Here is a 25,734-nt window from a genome sequence, read left to right as displayed (position 1 = left end):
AATTCACTTTTAATGAGCTAGAATCTTTTTATGGGTTTTTAGTGGCATTTCTTACCATACTTGGTTAAGATGTAGATTATGTCTGTGGTTGTGAAAATGTTTTTTGGGTCCTGATAGGGCCAAAAAACATCTTTTACTTACGTTCTAATTTTTTTATCACCCTTTAATCATCAAATAAATCTAAAAAAATCAATGAGTATACGGTTTTACATAACTTTGAAATTTTTTTTTTTTCAATTATTGAAGTTGAAACTAACCTCAAAAAAATTATTTTATGTTTCAAACGCTATCTTGGACAGGTTCTATTACACCTTCATAAGATTGTATTCTCTTATCTTGAAGAACGTGAAATGATAAGTATAAAACGTTCTTTTCTAGATTTTTTTCAGTGGCGTACCATGTGAAAAAATGCAAAGAACTGTTAGTTTAACTTCAAGGAACCTTAAACATAACACTTTCTCACGGCCCATCTTTTTTCTCACGTTCTAACCATAAAATAAATCTGAAAAAATTTGTGAATATAGAGTTTTATATTACTTTTCAATAATGTTTTTTTTTTAAACTATTGGAGTTGAAAGAAACATCCAAAAAAATCATTTTAACTGTAAAATCCTATTTTGGCCAGGTTCTATTACATCTGCACAAAATTTTATCCTTATATCTTGAAGAGCGTCAAATAATGAATCGAAAACGTGCTTTTTGAGATTTCTTTCAGTAGTGCGCTATGTTCCAAAATGTAAAAAACCGTTATTTTGACTCCAACAGACTTAAAACTTTCTCACTTATTATTTTTTTCTCGCTTTCTAACTATCAAAAAAATCTGAAAAAATTTGTTAGTATACAGTTTAACAGAACTATTTGAAAGAATTTTTTTTTAATTTTTGGAGTTGAACATAACCTTGAAAAAATTGTTTTATCTTTAAAACGCTATTTTGAACAGGTTTTATTATATCTGCACAAAATTTTATTTTCTCATCTTGTAGAGCGTTGAAAATCAAGTCGAAACTATATTTTTTGAGATCTTTTTAGTAGTGCGCCATGTTTAAGAATGCAAAAACCGTTTTTTACTTAACTTTGATTTTTTTCCAACTAACATCCCATCTTTAATAGTATAAACATATCTATTTAATACAAAAATGAATAACTCAAGGTTTCGTAAGAAATAATAGTATAACACTATACGGAGGTATAGAAACTCTGCTAAGACCTTGCTGAAAAATCTATTTAATTTTTTGATTTATGATAGTGACGTGGTGTGCCGTTTGTCACTTATATTTGTTGCAATACAGATACACGATAATATCACTTTGTCGTAACAATATAGGCATGATACATGTATTCAAGGTAGGTCCATGCGCATGTTTACCTGAATCGTCCAATCAGACGAGGCGCCCGTATAACATTATATCCAATTAGGTGTCAAGCCTATTCGACGAGATCCCACATTCCAATGTGATTTCAATGGTATTTTGTCTCCTGATACCACGGATAAAGATCTAGAAGTAAAAGAACTACAAATGGTGAAAGGTGCTATGAATAGTGGAGCAAATCAGCACCACGTGACTCTATTTGCTGCACTGTCCCTCGACCTACTGTTTTACTGGTGAGTGTTTCGCAAACCACGCCAGTAGTAAACAGACGACGTAAGACGAAAAAGAGGCCTTTTTTCGGTCAACAGGTGGTCAACAGTCAACAAACATACGACATTTACTGCTGGTGGGGCTTAATAGGTATAAAAGTAATAAAACAGCATGTGGTGAAAGGTGCTATAAATGGTGAAGCAAATCAGCACCACGTGATCCTATCCGCCACACTGTCTCTCGACCTACTGTATAGCTAACGAGTGTTCCGCAAGCTCCACCAGCAGTTAATGTCGTATGTTTGTTAACTATTGACCACCTGCTGACCGAAAAAAGGCCTCTTTTTCGTCTTACGTCGTCTGTTTACTACTGGCGTGGTTTGCGAAACACTCACTAGTAATACAGTAGGTCGAGGGACAGTGCAGTGGATAGAGTCACGTGGTGCTGAATAAATGTATCAATACAGTACTCATAAGCTGGCTTATATAAGGCGTTTGATTCTGTTTGCTCACACTGCCTGGGTCTTATATGAATTTATTATGTGTAAATAAACTAGGGGTGCCAATTTCATGTATAATGTATGGGAGTTATTATACTTGATAGTCCGTTATAGCCAAAAGAGTGTACTTAAATACCAGGCAGAATACGAATGCTGCGTACTATTACTATATTCACTGCTACTTGCAGTGAGTCTGTCGCATACAACAACTTAAACCCCACAGCTGGAGTCTCTTTGTCTTAATTCAAGAGTGAGAGTTTTTTCTGACACTTTATAGTGATGGATATTTATATCTTTTGGCATCTGCCAGTAATCCAACGGATCCAACACTAGTTTTCCTGAAGTATAGTTGTCTATACCTCATTATTGTTATTATTATTATTATTATTATTATTATTTTTTTTAAGAAACTTTTTTTAAGCTATTCTAAAGCCGGAAGTGAACTGGGAAAAATCGACAGTATAACATGCTTTTCCCACTCCACTCAGTTGCCAAGGATGGATAAGTAGCAAATTTTCCTTGTGATGCAAAACCATCCATATCATAGCTTGAGAAGTTTGTTAAAATGCTAAATTTCTAATTTGAATTCAAAAATTAAGACAGAAGTGTTATAAATCTTTATTTACCTTTTAAAATGCACTGTCATCGCCCTTCACCTGATAAAAATTCTTTATTATGTTAAAGCAATCTACTTATTGGCTTGTAGCTTATGTAAATGTCAATAAATGCTTTAGATACTATGTGTATCCTAGAAACTGTGAAACACATCAGTTCAATAAGGGTAAAATTGTACTGTTTTTATATTTTTATATCATGACTTCATGTGCTTTCTATATTATTATATTCTGTGCTATTATTATATTCTGGTATTATTCAGTAACAATGTTGGTGTCAAATATAAACACAATTTTATAAATACACAAAATAATCGAACATTTTATACTAGTTTACTGTACATCTATTTTAACGAAAAACAATTGTTTGTCTATTTAATCATTTTGAAATGACATGTTAATAAAAATCACTTATCAAGTAGTAAGACCTTATTTTATTCTAAACATAAGAAAATATTTTTAAGGTTGTTATAAATGCAAAGTAGCCTAAAAAGCACATAAAAGTTACAACTTATTCTTTAAAAAAACCATACTGATGGTAGAGCTCATGTTTTGAGATATAATAATCTGTAACAATAGTTGTAACCAATAATATATAAAGATGTGTTAAGATCTTAAGAAATTAAACGTTATGTTTCATGAATATTTTGTTTAGAATATATTAAGATTATTTTTATACAAAAACATATTATTCAGTTAGAATCCAATAAGTATAAAAAAAAAAGATATTTGGTTACTTTTTTTATTAAACATCCAAAATAATGTTGTGTAATTTTGTATCGAATTTTTCTTGATTTGTAGGTATAGGCTCTTAGAATAATGTAAGAAATAGTATTTTTTTTTAATTTAAATTGTAGACTTGTTTTTATATTGATTTTTTTTCAGATCAAATGTTTCATTTCTCCAAGACCTTAAATCATTGGCTTGATTTTTATTCGTGAGTCTAAAGAGTTCCTGATTATGAGGAGTATATTAAAGACGACGTCTTGTTCCATGAATAATCTAATCTCATTGTATATTTAGATTGAAGGTGTCCCATATACTTCATTAGTATAAATGTTTTGACTGCTGTCATTTTGTTTTGATGTACACTGCTGAAACACAAAATATGAAAAAGCTTGTATTGCAGTCAGATGTCTCTAAATTTAATCGCATGCATAAATTCGAAAGCATGTAAATCCAAGAATCTTACACAAAATATTGTTGAAAACTTCATTTTATATAATGTAATTTAATAACTATTATTTCAAGGAAGATTTTCGAAGTAATACCGTGATTTGTTGGGAAGGTGTCTTTTTTTAATCCTATATCTGAAATAAGTAATTGTAATTTATTTATTACGTTGTTTTATTTCTGTAGGATATTGTACCTAAAGAAATATTGTGTTTTAATCTTGTAAGTGTATATCAACTTAGAAATACATTAATTACAATTTCTTTAGATTCGTCAAATTAATTTTTTAAAAATAAGTTTACTTTTTGTAACGGGCGGTTAATACTCAAACGCCGTTTACACTCATATAGCCTGCGCGAGGAAGAAAGGCCAGAGAGAGAGCGAGAGGGGAAGGAAGTGTTATAATGCGTGCGAAAGAGAGAGAGAGAGGAGAGACAAGCGTCTTGATACGAGTATTAGCGAGGGACGCTCTTAGCCATTAGGCCAGAAGAGATTAGGTATAGGTAGGGTAACCACGTGTGCGTCTCTGGCCCGCTACGTTTGTCAAGCCACGAGAGGATGACCTCGCCATAGCCTCGCCCACTCCTGCAGCCACGTACCTACGACGAGAAGACTTACCGGCTAGACACTAGGTCGAGCATTCCTGCTGAGAGGCTAACTGCTAGGTGAACAAGTGTAAATAAAAGGCTGCGAAAAGCCAGGTAAGCGCAGGGCGTGCGCGAGAATCATAATAGCCGCGTAATCTCTCTCTGTGCCCGGTCGAATTATCGCAGGCCGTCGGCCCCGAGAGGAAAGCCTTCCTCGACCGTACAGGCTTTGCCGTCAACGCGATCGAGCGAAAAACACACACACACACACGTGCGCGCGCGTATGCTTTTGGACTAGTGCAATTAATATAGTTTCCGTTCTTTTGATCATTAAATGTTTGTTTTGCTTTGCGTGAGCCTTTCCTTGCACGAAGCCCTTCCAGCTACTCTTTCTTTACAGGTTTTATATAGCAATCTTGGTGTCCAAAAGGGAGCTGTAAGCCGAGCATCGGCCTTATCCTGCCGCCTCCGCGGGCTCGCGCGTAAACACCAACGCGCGAGCGTCCTGAGCTGAGCCAGAGCTGAGCTGGCCCCTCAGCAAGCAGACGTGAACGAGGAAAAGCGGACTTGTTGTCCGCGTTGTAACGCGAGTGTGTCTCCGTGGGTGCCCGGAAAACACAGTCCTGGTCAGAGTATCCCTAGTACTAATTTGTGGCTATCAGTGCCATAAGTGAATACCGACACCCCGTTACATTTAATAGAAGTTGAGATTAGTTTTTGTAAAATAAATGTCAGACATATTTTCTGACAAGATTGAGAAGATAAATTTTTTGTGCTGCCATTGTTAATGACAAAAAAAGATTAATGCTTGGAGAAATGAGAGTACATATCGTGTGAATAGTAGTCAATGATACAAATCAACATTTTAGATGTTTAGAGCTGCACAACGTTTCAGTGGCTATTTTCGACCTTGATAAAGCATCTCAAACAATTTATCATCTAAAACTAGTTATTATTATTTACTACGTGAGAACTTTCCCTTTTTTTAGTATAGCAAATTGTAAGAAAAATTCCCTACACCTAGCCATGAAATTAGGTGTAGTGTATATATATATATATATATATATATATATATATATATATATATATATATATACATATATTCCTAAAAAATTAGAATCATCGTGTTTTACCCTATGCCTTTGACGGTCCACTTCATACATTTTTCAAACCCCCACCTTTCTTTTATACTTTTCTATTTCCTGAAGTCTGGTTTTTATTATAAAAAACTTTTTTTGATAATTCAGAGAATTCAAATAAGTCTACAAATAGATGAAGCGTTTTTCAAAACTGTCAAATGTAAAAATCAAAACATTGTGTAAAGTGGTCAGTGGGTACTTAGATACTTCAGTATGAAGTTATACTTCTATAAAAGATAATATATTCATAAAAATATTAATAAATAATACATCCAATAACAGTTGATAAATAATTAAAAACAACATCCAATAGTGGGACTGTCTGATTTTTGTATTTATTTAAAAACAAAACCAATGTTTTGGCTGTTTGGAGAACGTCTCGGCTGTCATCTACCATAAGCTATGAGTAATATGAAATATTCTTTATAATGCAAATTCTGATGAAATACAATAAATGTTGATTAAGTTAAGTGTATAAAATATCTTTGACTCACACGAAAAGGATGTTGAATCGTAATGTACAAAGAGTTTTAAGTGTAGCTGCTTTTATACTCTGCACACACACGAATGACATAGTTCACGCATGTAATACAATCAAACAAGAATCGCAGGACGTTCGTTGTAAGAAGCATAAAAACAGTTTATGTCTTTCAAATACTATAAACTGAAAGAGGCCCCTCCCCCAAATCGTAAAAATTAAGTTTATTTTCTTCCCTAATTGACTGAACAAGAGACTTTTAACAATTTTTTTTTCACTGTATTTTATTTTCTATTAATATTATTATCAAAGTAGTGTACGTTAAAAATTTCAGAAAAAGGCGTTTTCTGTAATTTTTTCTGTACCTTAACTTTTTATTTTAATCAAAATAAAAGTTCTGTGCAAATTCGATGCTGTGTTGTAATAGTACAGGTCTATCCATTTTTTTCTTCATGTCTTTCTTGTGTTTGGATATTCTTAATGAGGTTTGGGAGTATCATTCAGAGAAGCTCGGAACGGGGAGTCCCCCCTGCCCGCGCATCTGGGCCCCCTTTACCACGCATTTCTTCTTGCACTCTACAAACTTGAAACTGTACGACTGCAACTGCTTACATTTTTGAAGAATGCCTGGCAAGGCTTGATTTTTTCTGTCGAGCATCTTCCTTGTATACAAAGTTATCTATGAAAAGGCTTTTTTTTAACCCAACACATTTAGAATATACCTTAATTTCAATTAAAAGGCAAACCTAACCTTGCTCTCTTTTAAGAGACCGTGTTAAACTGTCAATATTTCATAATTTTTTTCTCGAAAATTTCTCCTGGTAAAAAATCTGGAAAAATGTATGTGCATTTCTAAAATGTTCAAATATATTTTTTTTGGAACGTTTCTCCATTTTTAACTTTTCTCCCAAATCTCCTTAATTATAGAGCTCTCGACGTTTGACATACATAGTAGTAGTTGCAATTTGCACATAGTATGCGGTAATCGATGTTTTTTAATCAAGTGGTTCAGTTACATCCTTTCCAAGAGAAAGAATCTAGTTAAACTTGTCATTAATCTGCAAACAAGACTAATGTGAAGTTTTTTACAATAATATTTAATATGCCTGTGCAAGCAGGGAATATACGGTAATGATAGCATCAAATTGTAATTATTATCATTTTTACTGTGATTATCAATCATATTTGTGTTTTGTAAGGTATTTGTTATTTTACTCACTAATTTATCAATCAATTTTTGAAGATAGTTGTTAGCTAGTGGTGAGAGTTTATTAATTAATTTTAAATTATCATCATAATATTAAGTGTCTACCAATTTAATGGGAAAGTCTACTTGTGTGTAAATGATACTGTTGAGAATTTTGAAAGCAGCACTGTTTATTTGAATTACACGAACTTTTTCACATTAAATGTGATAACAGCACTGCACGGTTAACGAGTTACAAGCGTGACTAACTTTCAATGTTTTCTAGTTGCGCGCCCTTTTCTAACACGCTGGTGTATGTGATTGGTCTTCTTTTACTGTTCGTGCATTATTTTATCACCTACCGTTATATACTCATGAATTTCAGTTGGCAACTAGCTCTCAAACAGTTAATCCTCAAACTCACTTCAGTTAGTATTACAAGCTAGCCAATTATTATGCACTGTTAGTTCTAGTTAAACTCAGTATATTAAATTATTAATCATATATATCATATCAGTGTCAATAACGTACTGTTCAAGTTTAATGTGATTATAGAGTAAGTTTTATACAAAACACATGCTTACATAACAGATGTGTTGTAAAGTTAATATAACCTATCAATCACAGAAGAACTCCTAGTACAATTGATAAGGCTCACTGCAACCACTTTTATTCCATTCGTGCTTTCACTGCAACAGTGTCATAATTAAGTATTGTATGGTAAATGCTGTTTTAAATTCAGTGAAAACTCGTTTTATAACAGTGTTTAATTTAAACTCTCTTACACAGATACGATACGTTATTTATAGTTAGACACACGCACGTGCGCGCGCGCACACACACACACACACACACAGAGGGCGCAAGAGTTAGGCGAGCATAATTACTAGATTACGGTGAGCAGCGCCACCAATAGTTTGAGCCGTCTGCTCTCCCGCTCTGGGTGAGAAGCCTATATACATGATATACTATAATAAGTACTTATACTTTCATAGTATAAGGGTCTATCAATTATCGATTATAGTGTCTTTATTATTAAACGACAATTCACTTGCTCTGGGTAATTGAAGTGTTACGAGTGCTAAATATCTTTCATAGAAAACTGATCATGGAAAACGGTATGGGAGAGCAAATGGACTATGCGGAGGCGTTAACTGGCATGCATAAAAGTATTTGTAAGTACATGCGAGGTTATGCGTCAGTTGTAAGTTTGTTTACATGCATGAAGGTATACCCGGTGCATATATATATGTGTGTGTATCTCTTAAGTCAAAGACTGAGCAAACAGTTTCTTAAAATTTATTAGGTAAATATACTTTCTGGTTTAACTTTGTCAAATAACGGATGTATTTAAATCTATATTTAGATGACATGGAGATAGTTGAAACGCAAGCGGATGAAATTTTTTAATTTTGTAGAAAAATAGGTGAAAAGATTTTATTTTTTAAGTACACGTAACAAAGAAAATGCCCAAAATTCTTTGGTTTTCAATGACAAATTAGTATAAGTACACATATTTTGTGTGTGATACACCTAAAAAAAAGTTTTTACAAGATTTAAGGATATCAATTGATTGTAAGACATGTTACTTTATGGGTCAAATCTTAAAGCTACGTATGTGTATGGAGATGTGATGCGAAGAATAATGTTAGAATTATAAATTTTTAGATTTGGTGGTTTTTAAAGAAAGTGTATCCTTACGTGTGACAGAAGTATTCAAATTAAAAAATGTTACTTAGCCTAAATAACTTTAAATGCGTGTAATAAAAAAGTTATTCGATAGGAATAACCTATTTTTTGATATTTGGACTTTTAATGTAATTTCTAAGTTCCGATGTAGCTATGTAATTGAAGATTGACCCCACGATTTGTAATGGATCACTAAGTGTGAGCACTCCATTTTTCACCCGAGTTGAGACGGAATGTATGAGTGAAAATGACTGATGAGGCTATTTTTTTGATCAAAGGCTAAAATAATCACCTTTTTTCGTCTCAACTCCTATCCAAATTTATCAACAATCTATTCGTGCTACTGATTGCCCATCTTGGGTACGCTGCTCACCCAAAGCGGGAGAGCAGACGGGCCAAACTATTGGTGGCGCTGCTCACCGTGATCTTAGTAATTATGCTCGCCTAACTCTTGCACCCTCTGCTTGACCAAGGCTTGGTACTGCTGCTGACCTATCTTGGGTGAGCTGCCTATCCAAAGTAGGAGAGCAGACAGCCCAATCATTGGGTTCACTGCTCACACAATATTGGTTGATCCGCCCGCTCAACTTTTTCCCAGTGTATGCTCAAGGATAAAATTGACTGAAGTCTTGCAACATCTGTGTGAGTTGTCCTTCGGTTCTAACAAAATTAGTGTCTTGGTCATTGTATAATTTAGCACAATGATCTCGGCAAGCTGTTAATCTAATAAAATCCTGTATAAATGAGTCTGCCACGTAATTTTCTATGATTTCAAGGTGGATAATTTGAGTACACAGACACAAAAAACGGCTATCCAACCTTTAATGGTAGTATGGCCTCAAAATTTAGACAAACGCACCTTAACAGGTCCTGCATTGTTAATTCCTGTCCTTGTTAAGGTGGGCGTCGGTAAAACTCGAAGAGTACAGAGAGAACTAATCATTAGCGATCGAGTATGATCTTAGTATCTCCTGTACACGACGCAACTTAAAAGGATCAAACTTATAGTTGAAGACCACCAGCAATCCAGAATTCCTTTTGCATATTTACCAGCTTTATTCGAGGGCTCTCCATGTGAACATTGTTGGTAAAAGGAACGAACCACCAGAGTAGTAAAAAGCTCATCTGACAACAGGTTCAACGGGTATTTAGAGTCAGAGCTAAGTTCAGATCGTTCCAATCGTCCACCAATGTGGAGCGAAGTATTATCAAGGAAGGGAGCTAACTCGTAAAGCTTACTTTCTGAAGCCAAGAGTTTTTGTTGATCGATGGGGAGATTGACGTTCGATTTCAAGATCTTGAGTTCAACATTAAAAAAGTATTTTTGATGTAGAGAGATGCAGTAAAGTTCTGCTTGGTGGATTTTCCTGGCATTAAAAAGTGAGCCATGAGCTCGTCCATAAGTTGCTAACTCAAGAAATAAGAACTTTCTAAACTTGATCTTCTCATTTCTAACTAATTTTCTTTTAAGGGTGGCGTTTAGCTTTACTACAAGCTGAAGACAATTAGCCGTTACTTTAGCTAGTTTCTTATTTTAAAAAACGTGATAGAAGATCTCAACTGGGATATTTGGTGACAGGAATTTGAGAAACGGAAGTTACCTTTACCGTACCTTCAAATAACTGGATACGTTCCGGGTACATACTCCACGATGCTATGTTGTGACAGTTGAGTTTACCCTGTTTGTAATACCACTTAGCTAAGGGAACAATATTTTTAATGTCAGCACAATGGTTCACTACAAACACTGGCCAATTTGAAGAAAGTTTGTGAAGCCCACGCAGAACATCCTTTAAGTCACTTCACAAGTACATAGCGTTGAAGGTATATGCCGTTTCCTTGAGGTCATGACTGGTAAGGTTTGACAAAAGATGAGCAGTGCAAAGTTCCAGTCAAGGGACAGTTACTGTTTTTATTGACGCGACCTTGGTTTTGGCTGTTTGCAAAGGAATACAAAGGAATACAAAAAAGTGGCATAAGCCAACTTTAAAGCGTTATCGTAACCATGAAGCACAAGGCATTCTCATTGAGGAGAATAATAGCTCCACCAGGGTGTTTTAAGTAGGTTTAGACTTGGAAGCCCCATGAGCCAACTTTGCCATTCATGAATATAAGAGCTAGGAAGACAATCATTCCAATCCAGTTTCAATATCCATAACGATTGCATAAGAATTTTGCCAGCGATAATCAAGAGACTAAGCAAACAGAGCGACTTAAACAATTTTGCAATACGGGACAATATCGCTCTTTTCATCCAAACCTCGGGAAATTCTTCAATCGTTACTTTGTAACAGAAATTATCGGTGTTTAGCTGCTAAACGAAAACTAGTACTGTCACGACGTCATCGGCGTCAATCAACGAGATGTTGTTGGTGAAAGATAATTCTGGACCAAAAGATTCAATCAAACTGTGTCAGTTGAAGGACCATTTGGGTAGCGGAAGTTCTCCTTCTTGAGCTAAGGGTTGAAGATCATCTATTTTTAGTATAGCTTTGTTTCCTCTAGAAGCTCCTCATAACACATCATCCATATCTCTCGATTCAATATATCTAATTCCGTGGGAAACGATCTCGGTCTTCTAATTTAAGTTCCTTGATGACTCAACATGCTAAAAAGGGGAAACAAGCTAAACCGTAAGTAACAGTAAGTGGTTTGTGAATTCTAATTGTTGCTTTTTTCTGAAAACGCCAATAGATCGCTTGAAAAAGTTGATAAGACTCTTGTATTAAGATTTGACAGAATATCTTTTCGTTTTACACTTAAACCTTTTGCTTCTTCTGCTTTCTTTTCGCAGCACACGAGAGAGAGAGAGACAGAGTTTGAAACGCACGCTAGCTAGCCTTCTTACTTCTTGCAGCACACAAGAGAGAAAGAGAAACCAACACCGTTCTTTCCACACGAACATCTTCTGCTCTATCTGAAATATTCAGATTCTGCTTAATCTTAAAAAGAAACGGACCAGTACACTCAGTCTCTTAGTTTTAGCGCTCTGACATGTCTTACACAGAGCAACACGAACGACTGATTTGTTTGATGTGCAGACGCCAACTAACTTGGCTAGCATTTATTTTTAAGATTGATATTATTTCTTTTTCTCTCGTAGTTTTCGCCACAATCTAAGTAAAAGCGTGAAGTTCCACTGTGAAAGATTACGTAACTAATCGATAAGTTGTACAAACGTAAAACTACACAAAAAGTGTTAATTGTAAGTTTCGTGTAAGAGTGTGAAACCTCATTATTTAAAAATAACTTATGTAATTTCGTTATAGCTAATTTATGTTTTATGCTCGATCAAGAGCTAAAAACGGTAATATATTTAAGTTTGTTTGTACTTTATGTAATATGTCTTGGAAAAATGCTTTAACTTCTATATTTGTTTATGAATTTGCATTTCAATTCACTCCTTTTTAATTCCTCCTGAACACAGCTAAGTTTATAAAAAACAAAATTTACATTAATACCAAAATGTGCACGTACAAAGTCGAGCACCTTAGAAAGAGAGAGAGAGATCCAAATTTTCTCCTCGTATGGATGGTTATAACAGCGCAGTGTAGATAACATACTACTAACGTATGTAATATTATTTGTGGAATGTCAACATAAGTCAGAATACTAATAAACATGTTCCTAAAGTGTATAGTAATTTTGAGGAGTCATACACACTCGCTTTATTCTTTCACACCTTCCTCAGTACCTCTCCTGATTAGGTAAAATTCTGTAGATTCTGACGTTATTCTTATTTCAATTTTTGCTTAGCCTTTCTCCATCCCTCTTAGACTCCTCCACTACCTTAAAGAGCTTTCCCTTGATACCTCTCTATCTTTTTCAGCCACCTCTCTAAATAAGACAAAATTCTATCGGTTTTTACTTATTTTTATAATTTAAAAATTTTGTTTAACCCCACCCTAATCACCCCTCTTCACTCTGGCTTAATCACGTAATGTTCTTTTAACTTTTTATGATGCATTTTTTGGAATCATAGAAACCTCGTTCCATGTTATTAAATGCACTTTTCCAAATTTTTTATTTCAGATTGAAATTCTAAGAAAAAAAAGTTTATATTTTTTATGTTTTATGGAAAACAAAATGTTCTATGAATGCTAAATCTTTTTAAAAGTAATATTAATGGTATACCAGTTTATGCTATAAATAAATTTTTTTTTGCACGAAACATGAAGTAGTACATTACGATACTACTGCGCTGAGAAGGTGCTTAAAGCACGCGTGTCAGTTTGGACATAAGCACCAACGAGTGTGCAAAGACATGAGTGCGTCAGTCACATAACCTCTCACACGTGTGGTGTTTATAACTTTTTGACACAACGTTCACGAGGAACAAGATTTAGAGCCGCTTAATGTGGCTCTGCAAAGACTTCAACGTACACACGCACTTGCATGAATGTGCAGCATGAGGTGCGACTCGCGTGTGTAAATTAGGATCTTTAAAACTACAACAGATGGCTCATAATTAAGTTCCCTTGCATGGCATGTCAAAATAATAAATTAAAGTCTTATATTAAAATATTTTTTCTGAAATATGAGGGCCATCAATAAAACAAAGCTTATCTTCTTGTTATCTTCTTGTTAACATAGAATTTGAAAAATTGTCATTCGTTTTTTATTTAATTAACCATGAAGTCGATATCTCAGAACTTGGTCATGTCTTAATAGTTAATCATTTGGATGATTTTCAGTATAAATTTTTAAAATTTAGATAGATTGGGTACTTATTCAGGCATTGAACGAAGATTTTCTAAATACAAACTAATATGTTTACTTACTTAAGAGTATAACAGATTCCTACAAAAAAGAAAAAGTGACTTTTGGTACATTTTGTCTCCTCATGTGTAGAAGTACTGGGACATTTACCTTACGTTGAATGGAACATTTGAGTTTGAAAAATAATTTTTTTCATGGTACTATTTTTTGCTATATCCGTTTTGTTGGTGTGAGTAAGTTAAACTTTTCACATGATTTACCTTCCAATAAAGTAGGATAGAATCAGTAAAAAGCATAGTTATTTTTGAAAAATTGCTTCTAACGTGAAAAAAGTCTGGGTAGTAGTTAAGCAGTTTTAAAACAATCGCTTGTATACTTTTGGTCGTATTGATTTCTAATTTACCGACAAGCATTAGAGTCACATAACTATTATGATTACGTACACACCAAGGACAAGAAAAGTACCACTTTGCTCATTAGATAGTGGCTAGTCGGCCATTGTATAACTCTACAAGAATGCGTGCGCATCCCATCTTCTCTCTCTCTCTCTCTCTTTCTCTCTTTTTCATGAGGTGCGAGAAAAGAGTAGAAAGTGCGCGTTTCAATATTCTGTTTCCCTCTCTTTCGCGTGCTGCAAAAAGAGAGCAAACGTTGTGCGTGTAACAAAAAGTGACATTCGTGAGTTAGCGAATTCATGACACTAGTGTTGCAAAGTTCTATCACAAGATTTTGGATATTGAAATTGATTACAGACAATTTTAACAATTACTCTAATTTTGACATCTTAGAGTATTAGATTGACTCTTATTTAAAAGTCGTTTAGACTCTTAAATTTTTTGAGTTTGTAATTTATAATTGATTGTAAGTTTCTCTAACCTCAGAATTTCTTTTTAAAACTATGTATTTACAGTCTTGCTTGATTTACTTAAATTGAATTGGTAATAATTAATTACTTTAGTTATCAAATTTCAAATCCCAAAATGACTGTTACTTGCACAAACTAATACTTTTATCAGTTGATTGATGAAACCGAAAACTGTTGTGGTTCTAGAAAAGTAAAGTTTATAAGCTTTTGATAAAATGATTAATAATTTGTATAAGTTAACGAATTTTCTTAAGTAAGATAGTTCACATATTTTGATAAAAAGAGGAAAAATTAAGAAGTAATAAATTTTAATTACAAACTATTACGTTAAATTTCGATCACGAAATTCTGATACTTGCTTATCTTGCTTGATTCAAAAATTGTTTACTTTAATTAGATTGTTAGTTGTTTTCTTGGTTATTTGACTTTTGTACATTTATAAGAGAATGGTTAAAATGAGCCTAATCTTTGACTCAAAATAAACCTTAGCTGATATTCGAAGGGAAAGGTAAAAATTAGAAAATTTGAATGTTTTATTCAGAAAAAAGACTCTTGGTTGTTTGCTATTGACCACCTTTTGCGCTAACGCTCAATTTTTCTCCCTGATATAAGGTTTCGTAACATTATGGAAGTTTATGTCCATGCTCAACACGCCCTTTATGGTCTTATAAAGAATGTTTCTGCTAATTTCCAAAAAAAGGGGTGAAATTGCATGACTAAGGGCCAAGTAAAGGTTAACTTAAAGCGCTTCGAAGAGAGATACGAAAGGTTGAAATTAACCATCAGCACATAATCTTAGCAACGGATCATGATCCGAAACATGGATATGTTACTAACGGGGTCTTTGAAAAAAAAGTAATGATTATTTTAACTTACGAGGCAACTTCTAAGACTTTCTTAAACAATTTGATGCTCACATTATGCTGGACGAGTCCATTTTTCATTGTAATACAAGCAAAGGTGCTTCGGTTAATCCCTTTTCACAGCTTCCTCGAGTCCACATCCTCGTTTTTTCTAGTGACTTGCAGGCTTGGGAACCTTTCAAGGATCTTTTGCGCTCACTTATCCACTGACAAAGGTATATTACAGCAGTCGTTAAATTTGGGACAATCCGTGTAAAAATCATGGGAGTAAGAGACGTTTATTTACGTTTTAACCATTTTTTTATTAATATATAAAATTTAAAAAACCAAGAAAACAATCAATAATCTTATTATAAGAAGCAATTTTTGAATTCAGCAAGATAAGCAAGTATTATAATTTCTTGATCGAAATTGAACGTAATAGTTTCTTTTTAAATTTTTTTTTTAAATTTTTTCTCTCTTTATCCAAATACGTAAGCTTTATTACTTAAGAAAATCCGTTGACTTATAAGAATTATTAATCATTTTATTAAAAGCTTATAAGCTTTGCTTCTCTAGAACTACAACAGTTTTTTCCTTATAGATCTAGTAACAGATCTTACTATTTAGAATATAATATTAAAAGAATTAAAAAAATTAAACGTTATGATGTGGTTCAAAAGCGGGAAATGTATTGGACAGTTTTGAAAATGAAGAGAAAATTGAAAACTTATATATATATATATACACACTAGTGGTGCTATGCCATCCTGTGCGCTTCGTGCGTGAGCCCCCCGATTTTTGAATGTCAGTTAAATACTTTTATTCTTCTCACGTTGCCTTCTAAAGTTTAGAAAATACCATTTGTCGAAATAACAACTTTGGTTAAAATTTACAAATTAAATGTAAAAGTATAATTGAATAACGAAAAAAAAACATTAATACATTTAGAAATTTGTTAAATAATGTGGAGTTGACTTTACTTATCTCAGGGAACCTTTATTAAGGTTAGCATGTTATATTAGAGTATTAAAATCTTAATACTAACAATAATATAAATAGAATAATAAGCCAACCAAGAAATTAAAGTTAAAATGAGAACTACGATAGAATAAAAACATTTCAAAGTTATTTTAGTAAAATTGTAAGTGTAAGTAATGGAAATTAATTTTTTTTTAATTTTTCAACATTTTTGGATGATTATGATTATCATCAAATAATAGTACGATTAATGATGGTAAAACATATTGTCAACGAGTAGCAATATTTTAAAAACTACATTCTTAGAAATGATTACTTTAGAAATATAATATTTAATCATAATGGTTCTTATCTTATGTCACAAAGCAGACTTTTTGCCACTGGAATTAAAGTTCAATGTTATGTAAAACTGTTTTATATGTACATTGTAATTACATTAGAAGATTAAAGTAACGTCATATTTTTCGGTAATTATTCTAGTCACCTAAAATTAGGTACATTAATTTCTGACGATATTGATTTTGGTATATTTACTTTAACGATGATTCAAAATCTTAATACAAAAAAAAATTTAAGAAATTATCCATTAAGTTTATCAAAAAAAAAAGAAAAATTAGAAGTATAATAAAAAATTATCGCAATAAGAAATATAATCGTATCAGTGCAAAAAATAATGAATCGTCAATTATGAATAATCAAAATAAGAATTCGTGAGGTGGGTAGGGGGGAGTGTGAAAAACCTTGTCAATCGGAGGAAAGAACATGCGAAATCTTAATGTTGCGGGAATAGAAAAAAAAAGAGACGCGCAGAGAGATATAGATGTACGAAATCTTGGAGACGTGGAAAGCGATGTGGTGTAATATTATAGGTATCCTATTACATATGAAGTATGTTACTTTGACGGGACCAAAAGTGTTGCATGTTATTGTACGTGAGATGGTCTGACGAGTGGGGAGAGTATTTTTGTATTACCTCACTCTCTTTTCCTTTATCTGCTATCATTGATACATACATCATAAAACCGTGGCAGACGCGTGGATAACCGAAACGAACTGATTGATCTCGCAATTTGTCTCTTTGTACTCATTCAGTGAAAACGATGAAAGTCACACCGTGGGTATATAAAAATTTATAAAAATTTTTGAGATCTGTAAAACTAAAATTTATTAACAAGTATTGTTAGTTATGAAAATAATTTTACACAGTTTTATTTTATATGTCTTATATATTAATCATCGTACATTTCAAATGTACATAATACATTGATATACATTAAAAATTTCCATAATAATTTGATAATTGGACGATTTTTAAAAATTTGTATTTACTTCACGGTTTCTTATATAATTTTTACACGTTACGCTATATGATCTGCCCACAAAATTATCAATCAATTACTTAATTGATAATGATAATACTACAGCTCTAATCAACTACCAGTAATACTTTCAAAATACTCTAACCTTGCAGAGTGAATATTTGTCCAACCGTTTTCTTCAAAATAAACAAATAACAAATACGGGTCATTCCGGAATCCAGCCACAGCGTAGTCGTTGTATGTGTACCACATCAAATTTTCATGTATTAACTCTCTCGGCCACATTGTTTGCAAATCTGGGAACAACACGACATACCCCTGGTAAAAGCGATATCGAACTCTGTATACTATCACTTCCATGAACACATTGACCACTGACGGCTGGGTCAACGGGTTTTCCCTTAAATGTTGTAAAAAAAACTCCCACACAGATGGTGGTGTATAGGCTTCTTGTATTGCTGCGTAATCTTGTTGATCACTCACAGTCGAGCCGTTAAAGAGGTCTTTCGTCTCTGTTAGAAGCATTTTAGAAAGTTTCCTTTTTTTCTAAGTTCGTAAATTATTTTCTACACAATGTTGCAGAATCTTTCTACTTTACACCCCTCCTTCCCCATTCCAGACATGTAAAAAAACGCTAGGTATAAAAACAATTATGTATAGCAATATAAGACACTATAGATATGAGATCAGAGGTAGATCGCGCGATCAATCTAATCGTTTTAGCGAGCCATGCCAATAACACATCATCAACCTGTCAATAAAAGTCAGCACATTCCTGAAAGTAAGATACCAAATACCAACTATGTAATATAAGGTAACGATTGTTTCATAACTATTTTTCTAAAATTCTTGAGAAATCAAAGTAGTGGATACTCTATTCAAAATAATTAGCACATTTCTTAAAAATAAGGAGATGGCTGACTATTATGTGATAATGGATAACGTTTGTTTTATAATTTTGAAAACGAATTGTTTAATTTGTTATACACAAAAGTCAACACATTCCTTAAAATAAGGCAATAATTCTTTTATATATAGATGATTAATAAAATAAGACGTCTTTCGGCTCTCAAGGAAGGTGTTACTATAAATTCCCGAATGTTTCATCACGGCCCATTGTGGGTATCTCTTAGACCTACTCGAAATTTTGTTGTTGAAGATTTATGGGATATTTTGTTCAGTGCTGTGCAGAGCTCGAAGGACTTTGGAATTGATGACAGGTTGTCAATGAATTGTGCCATTATAAGTGGTATCAGTGGAAAAAGACGTGTAGTCTTAACTGTAAACAACGTACAGAAAAAATCATTATTAACGATTAATAGCCATGATAATCTTTGTTCACCACGAGCTCACGAGCTCTAGCAGCAGCTTACGCTAACGTCATGTGGGGACAAATACACACAGGTATGCAACATAATTATTGGAACCTTAGAAGACGCGATTATGGACCCACTCAAAAGAGAGCTGCTAAAGAGCTTTTGCGATTGACAAAAATTTGTGTACCCAACAGGGTTGGGCCTCGTAGAAGTTCACGAGTTTCAAAAATTTTTTTCTACTTACAAGACAGCAATTGACGTTTAATTGTCTCAAAATTTCAGGTGTGGTCATGGGCCCCTGTACGATGGTACTCGTTTAGTTTTAGAGACTCAAGGACAAATCATTCATACGTTACGATTAACGTACTATAAAAACGCTGAAGGACGCCGCACAAACCCTTAGTATATTATCTCTCGGTTAAATTGGCTAAAAATTTTATTTATTACAGATTAAGTTATCCTAAATAAGATGCAACTATTTTTTTTCCAAACAAATGGCTAGTTTTTTAGAAAAAATTGTTGAGGATGGCGATTTGTCATGAGGTTAGTTTGACAGGCGGCATGAACCATTACAACCTTATAATGTATATATACATACATATGTATGTGTATTTATTGTTTTTGACTCTTGATCGCCGTTTGCACCTGCTGGAGAAGAGCGCGTGATAAATTCTTAATGAAGCAAGAGTCGACGGAGGGGTTAGGCTAAGAGAGGAGTCAATAATCCCATAGCCTTAACAATGTGGTTTGAACGGTTGAATAGGCATAATCAACTGTGCAATAGACGTTTATTATGTATGCGCTCATCTTCAATTGAATATGCTTGTTAAAACCATTTATAATATTTTACAATTTCTCACTGTCTTATTCATCATGAAAACTCAATTATTATTTTTTTTTAAATTTAACTTTGATATGTAATACAATTTTTCTTACATGTAATATTTTTCCTATTTTATTTAAGGCACTTAAAAAGTTCCTTTCTGTTTCTGCTCTTTTACTGTAGTCTAAAGGTCTAGTACAAGCCCAGAACATATTTTTTATTTAATAAGAGTCCCCGAGTACTAAGTGCCCATTTTATTGTTCTTAATTGATTCAAAAATATATTATTAATAATCTCCTTCTCTGATAAGTTTCTATATATTACTCTTAAATAATTATTATAGTAAGTAAAATATACTTTTACTTTGTATTATTAGATGAACCTGCACCCCCTCCCACTCCCAACCTCGTAACTGTCTCTGATGAGAAGCCGTCACCACTGATCTGACCTATTTATCAACAACTGCAGTGTCATGAGCGGTCGTGCTCTTCCTCTTACCTGGGTGGCCGTTACTACAATCCCACTCTGATGCTATTCACCGTTGGTCCGATCCAAGCCCTAAACTTAGCAGCGGTTGATGTCTTTGAGTTGCAATCCTTCCTATTAAATACTCAGATAAGTTCAATAAATTATTAATGTATAAATAATCGTAATAGTAACGCGTTACTTTGTTTCAATATTTTTATTAGATACACCAGTACCAACTCCTATTCCTTGCCTCGCAGCTGGCTTTGATAAGAAGCCATCACCTCTAATCTGACCTATTTGCTAACAACTGCAGGGCCGTTAACGATCGTGCTCTGCCTCTTGTTGAAGTGAAGAACTAGAATAAAAAATTCTTTGATACTCCAATACGTTCTTTTAAACAATTATTTTTGTGACAAACATTAGGATCCAATTAGCATTGAGAATTGTTTGGACTCTTGTTTTTCGAAACAAGTTGAAAGACGAGCATTGAGATCCATTCAAATATCTGTTGCTTCACTGATCTCAGTACCTTCATAATTACCAGATTTAATGCATACCTTGTAATACATTGACCAATTTGAGACGTACGTTTAGGCAAACCTTGAGATTTATTAAAAAATACGTTATAGAACGTAATATAGGACCAGATTTAAGATAAAGTGTTTGACTCTCTTTGAAACCGTTTATATGACCAGTTCCAAGAAAATTTTTGAGACCTTGTTTGAGACGTATCATGAAACCAAATTGAAAACAAACCATAAGAGAAACATTAAAATCCATTTTCAGATCAAGATTTTTATGATATTTAAAAATTATCTAACTAGCAGATTTAAGACAAGATATAAGACCTAATATCCGACCAGTTTTTAAAGTAACTAAAATAATTTTTCAAGAAATATTTGAATACTGCTGTCACAAAATATTTCATACATATTACTTGTTCCAATACATTGTAATATCAATAATAAGAATCTTTTCTAGATGTATTTGTAACCAGCTCAGAAACATGAATAAAGATCTTTTTAAAAACGCTATTTGTTTTCGGTCCTAATGAAATTATGGGCTTTTTTGTAGATTTGTAGTTTGTAATTACTAAACAAATGTTGAAATACGTACAAGTCTTTTTAAAACAATTTTAGAGTTTCATCCAGACATAAGACAAAAATCAAAGCCACATTTTTAACCAGACTTCATAAAAGACATTTAGCCAGACTTCAAGCCATACTTTCTGCCAGACATTCAACAAGATTTAGAGCCAGACTTCCAGCCAGACATTCAGCCAGACTTTCTGACAGACTTTGAGCCAGACTTTCAGCCAGACTTTCTGCAAGACTTTCTGCAAGACTTTTAGCCAGACTTCCAGCCAGACATTCTGCCAGATTTTCTGCCAGACTTTTAGCCAGACTTCGAGCCAGACATTCAGCCACATTTTCTGCCAGACTTTCAGCCAGGCATTAAGCCAGACTTCCAGACAGACTTTAAGTCAGACCTTCAGCCAGACATACAATCATAATTTCAGCCAGACATACAGCCAGACTTCCAGCCAGACATAAGGCCAGTTTTTGAGCCAGACTTCCAGCCAGACATACAGCTGGACTTCCTGCCAGACATTAAAGCAGACTTTAAGCCAGAATCGCTGTTAGACATTTAGCCAGTTTTTCTGCCAGACTTCCAGCCAGACTTTCTGCCAGACTTCCAGCCAGACATACAGCTAGACTTCCAGTCAGACATTGAGCAAGTTATTCTGCCAGATATTGAGCCAAACTTCCAGCCAGACTTAGAGCCAGACTTTCAGCCAGACTTTGAGCCAGACTTTCTGCTAGACTTTTAGCCAGACATACAGCTAGACTTTGACCCAGACTTTGAGCCAGACATACAGCCAGACTTTCAGCCAGACATTAAGCAAAACATCTAGTCAGAATTCCAGATATACTTACTGCCAGACATTAAGCCAAATATCTTGTCAGACATTCAGCAAGTTTTTCTACCAGACATTGAGCCAGACTTCTAGCCAGACATATAGCAAGACTTTCTGCCAGACTTTCAGCCAGACTTAAAGCCAGACTTTCAGCCAGACTTTTAGCCAGACTTCCAGCCAGACATTTAGCCAGTTTTTCTGCCAGACTTTTATCATATTTTAAATATCACCATTTGATTTTTTCAAGAGATTTTTTTTTTTTAAATAGCTAAGATACAGCTTGCAGTTATCACAAGTACTACACTATTTATTCACGTCACTGACAAATTATAACTTTAAAAAATAATTTACGTGTCCTTAATAATGAAAACGTTAACAATGTTGAACACGAGAATTTTCTGTATACTGTAGAAAAAAGATAAGCGTTGTTGTGAAAAAGGTATGACTGTGACGTATTATCCGGACTTCGGACTTCACACTTTGTCAATTGTTTTTTTTCTATTTTCACGTCTACTTGATCGTTGGTTCACTGGCAATCTTTGTAACTTGATGTAGTACTGTAAGATTTTAATCGCACAACTTAAACTTACAAAATAATAAGTATCGAACTATTGTTATAAAAACAATGTAAAGATAATGAATGTAAACATTTTTTGGTTAGTTTTTTTTTCGACTTCAATGAGGAAGAAAATGTATTTTTAAATTTACAAAAGATATCACTGGAGAATAGAATTTAGGAGAACAAGAAAAACAATTTTAGCAATACAACATAGAGAAAATAAAGCATTAGACATTATTTTTCAATTTTATTTCGATAAACGGCAGTAAGAAATTTCAATCATACGAAATAAACCATTTTCTATGAGTTTAGAAGGATTTTGATTTTTTCAAACTATACAATAAATAATTTCAGCATCATTTTAAATGCTTACATCAAATTTACATGTTTATTAATTTTGCTATTTACAAAATTCAACCACAAAAACTTAAAATAATAGAGAAAGTGAGATAGTAGTTTACGTCAATAAATATGCATGTCTCCGAGTTGGTCCATGAACCCGTGGGCTCTTGCCTTCGGTGGGACGGTTTTTGACGTCAGTAAATCTTAAAACTGGTGGGAGAGGGGGTACTGTGCGGCCGACCACGTTTGAGCTGCAGGGCGTCCCATTGCCCACGCTCGACATCACCTATGCTGACAACCATCTGGGTATATACCCACAGGGTACCAGGTCCGACAAACTCCGGTGTCAACAAGATCGGCAACTCTTTGCTCGCCCCTTGGCTGAAGTTGGATGCGATGGGCACGTTCCTGCTGCCACGCCTTGACTTCGTCATGCAGGGGGCAAGCATCGAGAAAGAATACTTTACAGCGGCGGACAAGGAGGTCCAAGGGTTCGCCAAGAGCTGGTTGAGCCTCCCTCAGCAGGCGAGCACGGAGTTGGTACACGTACCACCGGAACAGGGCTTCAGTGGGCTGCTCTAGCTTACGGATTTATAGGACCTGCTCATGGTGGTTCATAGTTACATAATCCTGCACGCCAGAAATCCCACCGTGAGCGAGTTGGTCATGGAACTGTTAAAGTCTGGCTGGAAGTCTGGCAGATAGAATGACCGAATGTATGTTTAGAAGTCTGGCTTAATGTCTGGCCGTAAATCTGACTGTATGTCTGGCTGAAAGTCTGGCAGATTAAATGACCAAATGTATGTCTGGAAGTCTGGCTAAAAGTCTTGCAGAAGGTCTGGCTGAAAGTCTGGCTCAAAGTCTGTCAGAAAGTCTGGCTGAATGTCTGGCTGGAAGTCTGGCTCTAAGTCTTGTTGAATGTCTGGCAGAAAGTATGGCTTGAAGTCTGGCTACATGTCTTTTTCGAAGTCTGGCTAAAAGTGTGGCTTTGATTTTTGTCTTATGTCTGGATGAAACTCTAAAATTCTTTTAAAAAGACTTGTACATATTTTTACATTTGTTTAGTAATTACAAACTACAAATCTAAAAAAAGCCCATAATTTCATTGATGTTATTCACTCCTCTCTTAGCCTAACCCCTCCGTCGACTCTTTCTTCATTAAGAATCCATCACGCGCTCTTCTCCAGCAGGTGCAAACGGCGGTCAAAAGTCAAAAACAATAAATATTCATATATATGTGTGTATATATACATGATAAGGTTGTAATAATTCATGCTGCCTGTCAAACTAACCTCATGACAAATCGCCATCCTCAACAATTTTTTTTTTAAACTAGCCATTTGTTTGGAAAAAAATAGTTGCATCTTATTCAGGATAACTTAATCTCTAATAAATAAAATTTTCAGCCAATTTAACCGAGAGAGAATATCCTAAGGGTTTGTGCGGGGTCCTTTGATCGATGCAAGCGGTATCTGCGGATATTTTATACCATGCAAGAAGAGTTATTGGCGTATCAAGGATCATAGATGCTCAAATAAATGCTAAAAGTGTATGCAATTCGAGAATATATTTTTCAAACTAATCTAATCAAATAGTTAATAGATCTTGCTTTAGATCACCAAAAATATCTTAACAAGGTTATTTGCATAGCTCACAATGCACAAGGATTCAATGCTCAATACATTTTTAAGTATACAGTGGAACGCGTAGTAACATCCATTATCATGAATGGATCAAAAATAATACTGATAAAATTTATGAAAAAAAGATTCATCCATAGTCTTAATTACTTTCATATGCCTTTAAGCGGCTTACCTAAGTCGTATGGTCTGTTGGAAATTGAAAAAGGTATTTTTTAACATTTTTGTAACAAATCTGAAAGTCAATAGTACATAGGTCCTTTACCGCTGCTAGACGTATATTCACTTGATAGTATGCATACGAAAGAACGAGATTAGTTTCTAAAATAGTAAAATGAACAAGTAGAAAATATTTACGTATTTAACTTTAAAAATAAAACTATAAAACACTGTAAACTGGACGTGAAAATTTTAAGAGTAGCTTGCTTAGCTTTTCGAAAAACCATTGAAAAATTCAAGGTGGACCCTTTTGGGCAATGCACAATATGAGGTAACACAGTACAATCAAGAATTAGACAAAGGAAAATTATTTGCACATAGTAATAACGAATTTTTAAACAAAAAACACTAGTTTCGGGTTACCAACCTACCTGTATATCTAATAAGCAAAAGGAGTTGTATATTGACAAAATTCGTACAACTGAAGGAATTAATCTTGACAAAAATGAATTAAACCTTAATTCTGGCTTAAGATCTGTCGCAAAATTATCATGGAATTCTTTGTTAGGTTAATTTAGTCAACTTAAAAATTTGACGAAGACTAAGGTAGTGACGGTCCCAGAAAGATTAATGGAATTATTTAAGAGTGCAGAAATCGATGTAAGTGGTGTTTTACTCGCCAACTATGATACATTATATGTAAACTGGAATTATACTTGGAAAACTGCTTATAAAATAATCATATGGAAAAAAAATAAAAAATACGTTTTCCAAAATATTTTTCTGATTCCGAAAAAATATGGATACAAAGTCATAAAAGATAGTTCATCCAGTTACG

The 25,734-nt window shown here is 34.0% G+C and overlaps 1 protein-coding gene across 2 annotated transcripts in view; it reads right to left on the bottom strand.

The window, feature by feature from the left end:
* Positions 1–2,935: 2,935 nt before the first annotated feature.
* Positions 2,936–25,734, bottom strand: part of Sema2a (Semaphorin 2a) — a 735,635-nt gene continuing 712,836 nt past the window's right edge. The window contains exon 11 of one of the 2 annotated variants that reach the window (XM_089597226.1): positions 2,936–3,787. In XM_089597226.1, the coding sequence (XP_089453352.1) occupies positions 3,713–3,787 (75 nt within the window). In that variant the 3' untranslated portion in view covers positions 2,936–3,712. The remainder of the gene's footprint in view (positions 3,788–25,734) is intronic. The other variant, XM_089597227.1, reaches the window with a different exon arrangement.

This window comes from Copidosoma floridanum, unplaced genomic scaffold (genome assembly GCF_036245765.1).
Source record: "Copidosoma floridanum isolate Cflo_tuat_1 unplaced genomic scaffold, Cflo_Japanese_pri ptg000031l, whole genome shotgun sequence".
Classification (NCBI taxonomy): Eukaryota; Metazoa; Arthropoda; class Insecta; order Hymenoptera; family Encyrtidae; genus Copidosoma; species Copidosoma floridanum.
Note: the sequence above shows the minus strand (reverse complement) of the source record. Positions and strands in the feature narration are given on the sequence as shown.